At 36.1% G+C, this 11,247-nt stretch overlaps 1 protein-coding gene across 1 annotated transcript in view; it reads left to right on the forward strand.

The window, feature by feature from the left end:
• The window catches only part of DNAH8 (dynein axonemal heavy chain 8), a 357,024-nt gene that overhangs the window by 64,706 nt on the left and 281,071 nt on the right, over nt 1-11,247 (forward strand). The window contains exons 13-17 of the mRNA XM_038553950.1: nt 79-276; nt 5,535-5,611; nt 7,255-7,354; nt 7,959-8,078; nt 9,333-9,468. Of these exons, the coding sequence (XP_038409878.1) occupies nt 79-276; nt 5,535-5,611; nt 7,255-7,354; nt 7,959-8,078; nt 9,333-9,468 (631 nt within the window). The remainder of the gene's footprint in view (nt 1-78; nt 277-5,534; nt 5,612-7,254; nt 7,355-7,958; nt 8,079-9,332; nt 9,469-11,247) is intronic.

Below are 11,247 nucleotides of genomic sequence, written 5' to 3' on the forward strand. Positions count from 1 at the left end.
AATCAATGATTCATTAAGAGTTTATTCTAGGGAAGGGTGCTAATATCCCATTTCTGAAATAACATTCCTCTTTTTAAGATTACAGAAATGATAACTATTGTGCAAACGTATTCAGCCTTGAGTAATTCCACGATAGAAGGAATAGATATTATGTCAATAAAATTCAAAAACATATATCAAGGGGTTAAGAAAAAACAATATGACATTCTTGATCCAAGAAGGACAGAGTTTGATACAGATTTGTTAGAGTTCATGACAAAAATCAATGGTTTAGAGGTAAGTAATTATACATACTTTTACTTTAGTAATTATGCATACTTTCACTTCAATAAAGCTGAAAAGTAACCAATAGTACTAGAATTTATATATTTCCTATTAGAAGTTACGCTTGTGTAATTGATCAAACCTATTTGCTGCATGAAAAATTTCTTAACTAATCCACAAAATATTTTCCATCTTTTTAAATGAAAAATGAACATACTCAGTAAAAGATATCAATAAATAACCAGAAGCCCAAAGGGCTGTTATAGCTGGGGTTCATTTTTAGTTTTCATTAGATTTTGTATTTGATTTTTGTTGTGCCGAGGGGCCAATGTCATTTTTCCGGACTAAGAGAAAATATGTCATCCTTACTCTTTAAGTGTGAAAAGATTTCCCTTGGCCTTGTACTTTATGGCCATATTCTCTGTACAGCTTAGAGGACAGCTCTAAAGGAGACTTCATCCTGTTTGTCATAGCTTAAGGGGCACCAGAAGGATGAAGGGTACTTAAAAAGTATGTCTGGTGAGACTGCAACATATTTCTCTCCCACCTTTTGGGCTTACATGACCTTCGTTACTCTCTTACTATAAAATACTGTTAACCCAAGCTTAGCCCCAGAGAATGGGCTCCTCTTTGCTGTAGAATGTCCTGGAGATACAGAGAGGGACAGGATCTATACTCTATCCACTTCCTGAATATGAAATTTTTGCCATGGAATTGAGGAAAATTATATATAAATATATTTTTCATTTAAGATTCTTTAAAAATTACATTAAGGTAATCTGGGCAATATGAATAAGAATGATCCTAAAATCCTAACAATGCCTTTTCTTTCTGGCATAGATTTCCTTTCAGTTTTTGAAAATTAGACTGTTTGATATATTAAGATATGTTTTAGTTACAGTGTTTGGCTAGTTGGGCAGGGTGGAATTTGCTTCCAAAATGTTTTAGCAATTATATCTTTATAGCAGTGGGAATTTGTTTGTTTTTAAAACTATTGCTTAAATTATTTTTTAAAGATTTTATTTATTTGAGAGAGTGCGATAAGAGTGTGAGGATCCGTGCATGCATGAGCAGGGGGATGGGCAGAAGGAGAAGGAGAAGTAGATCCCTTGCTGAGCAGGGAGCCCAACGTGAGGCTTAGTCTCAGGACCTTGAGATCATGAGCTGAGCCAGTCAGAAGTTTAACAGACTGAGTCACCCAGGCGCCCCTGCTTAAATTATTTTTATGATTTTTTTTTATCATTTTATTTTTTTTTCATCATGATAAGTGTATTCTTTGTTCCTCACTCCCTATTTCCTCCATCCCCCCACCTACATCTCTCTGGTAACCATCAGTTTGTTCTCCATAGTTAAAAGTCTGTTTCTTGGTTTATCTGTCTTTTTCTCCTTATTTGTTTTGTTTCTTAAATTCCACATGAGTGAAATTATATGGTATTTGTCTTTCTCTGACTACTTGTTTCACTTAGCATTGTACTCTAGCTCTATCCATGTTGTTGCAAATGGCAAGATTTCATTTTTTTTTATAGCTGGATAATACTCCATTGTGCATATATACCACATCTTCTTCATCTATTCATCTATTGATGGACACTTGGGCTGCTTCCATAGTTTGGATATTGTAAATAATGCTGCAATAAGTTAGAGGTGCTTGTAAATTTTTGAATTAGTGTTTTTGTAATTTTTGTGTAAATACCCAGTAGGGTGATTCCTGGATTATAGAGTAGTTCTATTTTTAATTTTTTAAGGACCCTCCATACAGCTTTCCACAGTGGCTGCACCAATTTTTATTCCTACCAATAGTGCAAGAGGGTTTCTTTTTCTCCACATCTCGCCAACACCTGTTGTTTCTTGTGTTGTTGATTTTAGCTATTTTGACAGGTGTGAAATGATCTTAATGTAGTTTTGATTTACGTTTCCTTGATGATAAGTGATGTTGAGCATCCTTTCATGTGTTTGTTGGCCATCTGTATATCTTCTTTGGAGAAATGTCTGTTCATGTCCCATTTAAAAAACATTTTATTTTATTTTATTTTATTTTATTTTATTTTATTTTATTTTAATCTTTTTATTTTCTAGAGGGAGAGCGAGCAAGGGGAGGGGCAGAGGGAAACGAAGAGTGAAAACCCCAAGCAGACTCTGGGCTTAGCATGGAGCCTGATGTGGGACTTGATCTGATTCCTGAGCCGGAATCAAGAGTCAGACACTTAATCGCCTAAGCACTCTGGTGCTCCCTGCCCATTTTTAACTGGATTATTTGTTTTTGGGTATCGAGTTCTATCAGTTCTTCATCTAGTTTGGACACTAACCATTTATTGGATGTATCATTTTTGAATATCTTCTCCCATTTAGCAGGTTGCCTTTTAGTTTTGTTGATTGTTTTCCTTTGCTGTGCAGCTTTTTTTTTTTTTTTAATGTAGTCCCAATCATTTGTTTTTGCTTTTATTTCCCTTGCCTGAGGAGATATATCTAGAAGATGTTACTAGGGCCAAAGTCAGATTACTGCCTGTGCTCTCTTCAAGGACTGTTATGGTTTCAGGTCTCACATTTAGATCTTTAATCCATTTTGAGTTTATATTTGTGTGTGGTGAAAGAAAGTGGTCTGGTTTCATCCTTTTGCATGTGGCTGTCCAGTTTCCCCAACACCATTTGTTGAAAAGACTGTCATTTTCCATCATATATTCATTCTTCCTTTGTCAAAGATTAATTGCCCATATAATTTTGGGCTCATTTCTGGATTTTCTGTTCTATTCCATTGATCTATGTGTCTATTTTTATTCCAGTACCATACCATTTTAATTACTAGCACTATAATATAACTTGAAATCTGGAATTGTGATTCATCCAGTTTTTTCTTTTACAAGATTACTTTGCCTATTCAGGGTTTTTTGTGGTTCCATACAAACTTTAGGATTGTTTGTTCTAGCTCTGTGAAAAATGCTGTTGGTCTTTTGATAGGGATTACATTAAATCTGAAGATTGCTTTGGGTAGTATAGATGTTTTAACAATATTTGTTCTTCCAACTCATGAACATGGAATGTCTTTCCATATCTTTGTGCAGGTCTTTCACCTCTTTGGTTAAGTTTATTCCTAGATATTTTATTGGTTTTTGATATCATTATAAATGGGATTTTTTCTCTTAATTTCACTGCTGCTTCATTATTGGTGTATAGGAATGCAACACATTTCTGTATATTTTTATATTCTGTAACTTTATTGAATTTATTTATCAATTCTAGTAGATTTTGGTGGAATCTTTAGGGTTTTTTATAGTGTCATGTTATCTGCAAATAGTGAGTTTTATTTCTTCCTTACTAATTTGAATGCGTTTTATTTCTTTATGTTGTCTGATTGCTGTGGCTAGGACTTTCAGTGCTAGGTTGAATAGAAGTGGTGAGAGTAGACTTGTTCCTGACCTTAGAGGAAAGGCTTTCAGTTTGGGTTCTTTTGCTGTGGGTTTTTTGTATAAGGCCTTTATTATGTTGAGATATGTTCCCTCTAGGCCTACTTTGCAGAGGGTATTTATCATGAATCGATGTTATAACTTGACAGGTGCTTTTCTTGCATCTATTGAATTGTCATATGGTTTTTATTCTTTTCTCTAACTAATATTATGTATCACACCAATTGTTTTACGAATATTAAAACACCCCTGCATTCATGAAACAAATCCCACTTGATTGTGGTATATGATTTTTTAAATATTTTGTTGATTTGGTTTGCTAATATTTCATTGGGGATTTTTGCACTGATATTCATGAGATAAAGGCCCGTAGTTCTCTTTTGTTGTGATGTCTTTATCTAGTTTTGGTATCAGGGTGATATTGGCCTCATGGAATGAATTTGTAAGTTTTCCTTCCTCTTGTATTTTTTGGAATAGTTTGAGAAGAATGGATATTGACTCTTCATTAAATGTTTGGTAGAATTTGCTGTGAAGCTATCTGGTCCTAGACTTTTGTTTGTTGGGAGTCTTTCAATTACTGATTAAATTTCATTGCTGGTAATTGGTCTGTTCAAATTTTCTATTCCTACTTTAGTTTTGGGAAGTTATATGTTTTTAGGAATTTATCTATTTCTTTTAAGTTGTCCAAAGTTGTCCAACTTTTGTTAGTATATAGGTTTTCATAAATTTCATATATAGACTTATAATTGTTTGTACTTCTATAGTGTTGGTTGTTGTTTCTCCTCTTTCATTAGTGATTTTGTTTATTTGAGTCCTCTCTATCTCTCTTTTTCTTTCATGAGTCTGGCTAGAGGTTTATCAATTTTGTTGATTTTTTCAAAGAATGAGCTCCTGACTTCATTGATCTGTTCTATTGTTTTTTGTTGTTGTTTTTAGCTTTTATGTCACTTATTTCTGCTATAATATTTATTAATTCCTTCCTTCTGCTGTCTTGGGTTTTATTTGTTCTTCTTTTCTAGCTCCTTTATGTATAAGGTTAGGTTGTGTTTTTGAGATTTTTCTTGCTTCTTGTGGCAGGCCTGTGTTGCTATAAACTTCTCTCTTAGAACTCTTTTTGCTGCATCCCATATTTTTATGATTTATTAATAAAGATTATATGTTATAACAGCTTTTCTATGGTCTTAGATATAAATTTTAGCTTTCAGTGTATTTAGAGGCCCTTCTTAAATTTTTAATATTTCAAAGAGGTGTCAATGTTTAAATTTTCCTTCTTTTCTCAAAATTTTGATTAATAAACATGGCCTATATAAGTAGACCATATCCATTTATAAGTGAAAATAATTTACAAAAGTGCATTGGTTCCATTGGTTGGGTACTAGGAGAATCGAGTTCATTGCTAAGGATGGTAGGAGTGTTGGAAAATATTTTCTTCTTGTTTTTCCTTAATGTTGCAAAGGGGTTTCTGAGAGCAGCAGTGTTGGAAATCGACCCCTGGTGACCCTCGATGTCTACTATGTCATCTCAATATGCTTAGAAATTCTAAATGTTCCAAGAAATATGCTTGGTAAGGGACATACACTCCTTTTGTAAATCTCTAAGTCAGTCATAGCCAATAAATAATAAACAGCAAATGCAAACCACATATGTTATTTTAATTTTTCTAGTAGCCACATGAATAGTAGTTAAAAGAAGCAGGTGAAGTTACATGTGGCCAGTGAAGTTCTACTGGACAGTGCAATTCTAGATGCATGGATGGTAGGTGTGTTTCAGGCTACTTTAATTCTGTAGGAAAGTCATTAATTGTTGTTAAACAAAATCAGTCTCTTCCTTAATGCCCCAAATCAATTGAATATTAATATTTTATTTTAGGTACAAATACAAGCATTTATGAACAGTACTTTTGGAAAAATCTTATCTTCTCAGCAGGCCCTTCAGCTGCTTCAAAGGTATTTTTAATGCATTAAGGGGTATAGTTTCTAGGTGCGATCACTTTATATCTGAAAATGCAATTTCAAATAAGATATTTTTGGAAATCTCTCCTCTGTAAACTTTGAGACTTATATACATTAATCTTTCAATGATCATTAAATAGACTGGTAAAAATGTGAAATATAGCATGATATTTTTCATTGCATTTTTTAAAAAAAGATTTATTTATTTATTTATTCAGAGAGAGAGAGAGAGAGAGAGAGAGAGAGAGATAGAGAGGCAGAGATACAGGCAGAGGGAGAAGCAGGGTCCATGTAAGGAGCCGGATGTGCGACTCCATCCCGGGCCTCCAGGATCACACCCTGGGCTGCAGACAGCGCTAAACCGCTGTACCACCGGGGCTGCCCTCGTTGCATTTTTTGAAGCAGAAAGTCTTTCAATAAGAAAATGAAATTATTTCACATGATTTTTTTCCTCTAGCTATGTAATATATCTGAGGTTAATTCCATAAACATTATTGGAGAGGGAGCAAATAATATTTGATTCTGCATACTGCAAGAATTTCCAAGAGTGAAATTATCTAAGGGTAGTAGATCCTCAGACTTCACATTTTTCCTCCAGAGTGCTCCTGCTGCTTCCTTTCCCTCTATCTTGGCAACAGTGATCCCTGGAAGGGCAGACTGGTCAGACTAGGAGCCATTTCCTTCAAGCTCAGCGAGGGCTCATGGCCCGTATTAGGGACCCTTTGGGAACTCTTTCCTGAGAGTCAGTGCATCTGGGTTTGGGCCCAGTTTTGCTATAGTTCCACATCTCTCAAAGGATGGGTCATACCTGTGAGACCTCATGACATTGAAAGAGTCCATCCAGACTTATGAAATGATTTTGACAACTGAAAGAACTGCACATATATATGGCAGTACTGCTTTCTTGGCCATTTCCCTCTTGGTCTCAATCTATCTTTTTGTCCGTCCATCTCTCTTTTTTACCTCTAATACTCTGGTGTAAATTCACTGTATTATCAGGACGTTATCATCCTAGCACTTCCTATGCATCACTCTGTTTGAAAGGGGAAGTGATCTTTGGCTGACAGATCACTGTTAGGATATGGCTACTTGGAATTATGTGAGCATCAATATTGGCAGAGGGATGCTCAGTGTGCTGCCTCCATCTTGGCTAAGCCAGCCTTCCCCACTCATTTTTTCAATTTTGGTTTAAATGTCTCCTTCGAAAGGGGAGTCTTTCTCCACTCCCCAGACTTGGCTGAGTTCCCCTGATATATGCCTTTCTGGTACTCTTGTCATTTAAATAATTATGATGTAACTTGACTAAAACTACATTTTTCCAAAGCATAATTGGAGGCTCCAAGAGGCCTGGCACTATACCTGTCTTGTTCTTCTCTTTGTCTTGGGACAATGCATGAAGCCTGGTATGAATATTTGTCAAATGAGTGAATAAATGGATTTTTAGGATGGCAGCAACTCTTTTTTTTTTCAGATTTTATTTACTTATTTGAGAAAGAGAAAGAGAGATCGAGCACAGAAGCTGGCAGAGGGGCAGAGGGAGAGGGAGAAACAAACTCCCCACTGAGCAGGGAGATGGCAGCAATTCTTAAGTATGATTCCTGTTTACTTTTTAATTATTCACCTTCGATTACTTTTAGATTCCAGAAGCTGAAAATCCCCTGTCTTCAGTCAGAAATAAACCACACAATTGAGCGTATTCTTCAGTATTATGTGGCTGAACTTGAAGCTACTAAGAAGGCAAGGTTCATGTTTGTAAATAGAATAAGTACTTTAGCACAAAAAGAAAAGTATTATGAAAAGTGTTTACCATTATAATCTTGTCCCAAACTTTTCAGAATGACCCCTCATTGCTAAGTATCTCTGATATACCCCTCTATAAGTTGGAAGGTGTTGACAGCATACTGGACAGCCAGAGTTACATTCCTATGCTCTTAACAACTGTTGTTGGTTTTTTTCTTTTTTTTTCTTTTTGCAACAGGATTTGTGTGTGTATAAGAAAGCCCATCTAAGTTAATACTGCTGTGTATAGAAATATGGACTCTGAAGAATATTATAACAGATATGATGTAGTTTATGTGCTCCCTCATTTGAAGATCTCCTTAAAATTTGGGATAAACTATAGAAAAAATATACATGCAATGGAAAATAAGGGTTAAGAGAGAATTAAATGTCATGCATTGTAGACATCATAGTTTCTGAGCCACAGATTATCTCTGAAGTGCATTTGCATATTTATTGACTACCTTCTGTGTATAAGACAAGTGAATACAAATGTGTTGAATATTTTTGCCTCTTCCATTGTGTTGAATTTTGAACATTAATACCAGATCTTTAATTGCAGCTTTATTACTCTCAAAAAGATGACCCCCCTCTTGCTCGAAACATGCCCCCCATAGCAGGAAAAATACTCTGGGTGAGGCAGCTGTATCGCCGGATAAGTGAACCCATCAACTATTTCTTTGTAAGCCAATAGTTACATTTGCACTATGAGGATTATGGCAGTTTTAACACAAGACATATATTTTAGCTGTAATGTCTGTGCCCAATAAGTAGTTAGAACTAATGCTTTCATGAGGCAAAGAAAATTTAGTTTAAATGTGCTTGAGGGAGACTAAGCCAATTCTCTCATGTTTGGTAAGTAAGCTCACTTAACTATAGCTAATCTTTAAGGGGGAGAATCTTGTAACCTTGTGACTTTGAGTAACACGGGACACATGATCAAGGTGTTTAAAGAGTCATTGCTTTGAAAACAATAAAGTATAGGTGTAGTCCTGAGGATTACTTCTATGTGTGGACAGATAGGTCACTGACATATGTTAGCAAACGTGAAGACATTCTTAGTGTATTCCCGAATAAAGAACTGAAATCTAGAGCAAAGTATAATAGAGTATATGCATTCTCTGTGTCCTTAAGATTATTAAATTTCTGGAAAACCCAGTATACTCTTAGGCCCTGCTGGCATTCTGAAATCGTCAGTTTGCCTTCTCTTTGTTTTTTATTTGATTTGGTTTTGTAAAGAGAACCACAAAGCAGAGTTGGTTTGTGTAGGGTGGTATCTTAAACCTACATACAGAACAAAATAACTACCAAAAATAGTCTTGCAAATAATTTTAGTATTTAAGCATTATTGGATATTAAGTCTTTGTTGTTTCAGGTTCACTGCTATCAATAATTTTACTGTTCTTACTATTTGTAAAATAAAATTCAAACCCTGGCCTTAAAAAAGTAGCCAGGATGAGGAGTCCATTGTTGATGGACTCTGTAATGACAGAGCCGAGATTGCCCTGTTTTTGACATCTGTGAATCAAAACATAAAACATTCAATTTTTACATAAAGAAATTTGGCTTTTGTTCTTTGATACACAGTTACTTTTTTTTAAGTGTTGGAATTGGGGGATTTTCTCTGATATTCACAGTTGAAGGAAAATCAATCCATTGTGTCTTATCCAGAATTGTGGGGAGGGAATAGAGAATTGAAAGCGGAGGCTCTCAGCCTAGCTGGGTATAAGGCTAGAGACCTTTCTGTCTGTAATGGTTCCCTACTTCCATCTCTAGTTTGTATGGCTTTCCTCATCTGTTTTACTCTGAGGCAAAATCTAAGGCATAATTATTTGATGACATTTTAAATACTAATAGCTTTATGGTTAGAATACAAAAGCAACCAGCAGTCTTTTAATTATAAATCTTTTTTTTCCCCTAAAAAAAAAAAAAACAGAAAAACTCAGAAATTTTGTCAAGTATGGAAGGTAAAGCTGTCATTCGTCAGTATAACAAAATTTCCTATGTTCTGGTGGAATTCGAAGTGGTCTATCACACAGCCTGGGTCAGAGAGCTCTCACAGTTACAGTATGGTGTGTATAAAACTCCACAGTGATGCTATGGAGTGGGTATAAGGTGATTTTGAATGAATTCATGGTTCTGGAGAATTTTCATATCCCTTTTATACAACATTACAATGATTATATTTATATTTGGGGATGATGCAATTATTTTTTATAGTTGTTAATAATATTCTGATTTTATAAACAAAAGTTGCCATCACCTTAAAGTTGATATACTTTGTGACTTCCCATGAAAAGGCAGTATTTAAAAGTAAATATTGAGACTCTTCATGGATAATTTCTCCATAGATTTAGGGGAAGTTTTTCATATTCAATTTGATCATATTATAGATTCAGATCTCAGTCCTAATCAGGGAAGAAAGAATGGCACTTTTCTTGTTTTCCTCCCTCCCTTCCGTTCTTCCTTTTTCTATAACTGAATTTAAATTCACTTTTGAGCTCCAGTAAATTCATAGTATTAGGGCTGTGTCTGAGTACCTCTGCAGAGTGCCAGAGCATAGGGCAGAGTCCACTGTGAGGCAAGGGATGGATGGCTTTAAGCATCATGTGTCCATGCTGGTATCCCCTAGGGTGTTTGTTACTGTGTGGACTCCATTGGTGGTCAGTTCAGATTCCTGCTTTGTCCCATTGTAACCTTAAGCTCTTATCTGTAATCTTGGTGGAACCTTGATGTGTCCCTTGATGGGAAGATTTCTCCCTCCCATACCAGGATCCCCATTCCAACAAAATTGCAGACACAGGAAGCACAGATTCTGTGGCTGAGTCACTGGCAGTGACGATAAGGGAGGCCACTCTTTTTCATCCTCTTGGTTCCAGGCCCATATATTTCAGCTGTATGAGGACATATGCTGTTTTCCACATCATTAATTCACCCCTGCCTTTGTCCCTGAGGTCAGGGTCCCAACCCTTGCAGGTTGTCCTCCCCAACTGGCACCTTGGTTTAGCTTTTATTAAGCCAGTCATACCGGGCCAGCTGTTTGCAGGGAATGAGTGTGGGAGGACCCTATGGAGCCAATTGAAAACCAGCTAAGGAGCAATACTCTCAAAGGAGCATCAGGAGAAACTTAAAATTCACATTATGGGAAAGGAGAAGACGGAATTGTTCACTGACGTGTGGAACAGGTATTATTCTGTTTCTGCATTATCCTACACCTTCCTACTTTTCTTTGGTCCTGGTGATTTTTCCTCTTATCAGCATGTGTTCAAAAAACAAGTTCACCAATCACCTGTTCCATGTAGCTGCTCCTTATTCTTCTACAGCAGAAACTAATGTCTTCCTCCTCCAGAGTCCTCTACACAATTTATCTGCTGCTCTTTCTCATGACACTTACTGCTTTATGGATCTGTCTCATCTGCCCACACAGTCCAAGGGTACTCTCTATGTCTGTTCATCTTTGTATCCTTTAAAGAACAGTGATAACAGACACTTACGTAGCCCTTACTGTGTACTAGGCGTTGTCAAAGCACTTTACATGTGCAGCTTCCTTTAATCCTCACGGATTAAAGGAGGGGAAGCTGTGCTTATCCTCATTTTATAGATGAGGAAACTGAGGTACTACAAGATTAAGTCACCTGCACAAGATCATCGCACATCTAGGAAGTAGCAAAGCTGGGACTTAAACGTGCCTTTCTTATGAACACAGATCAGTGGAAATGAATTGCTCCGCAGTCTTCTTGTTATATTGACGTGGCTATATTTAACCATATAGGAACTCGGAATAATAATTGGGGACCTTGTATTGGCCTCTTTTAGGTGGTTGCTCTATAAGGTTTAATGGAATGTCACTC

The sequence above is a fragment of the Canis lupus genome, chromosome 12 (genome assembly GCF_011100685.1).
Source record: "Canis lupus familiaris isolate Mischka breed German Shepherd chromosome 12, alternate assembly UU_Cfam_GSD_1.0, whole genome shotgun sequence".
NCBI lineage: Eukaryota > Metazoa > Chordata > Mammalia > Carnivora > Canidae > Canis > Canis lupus.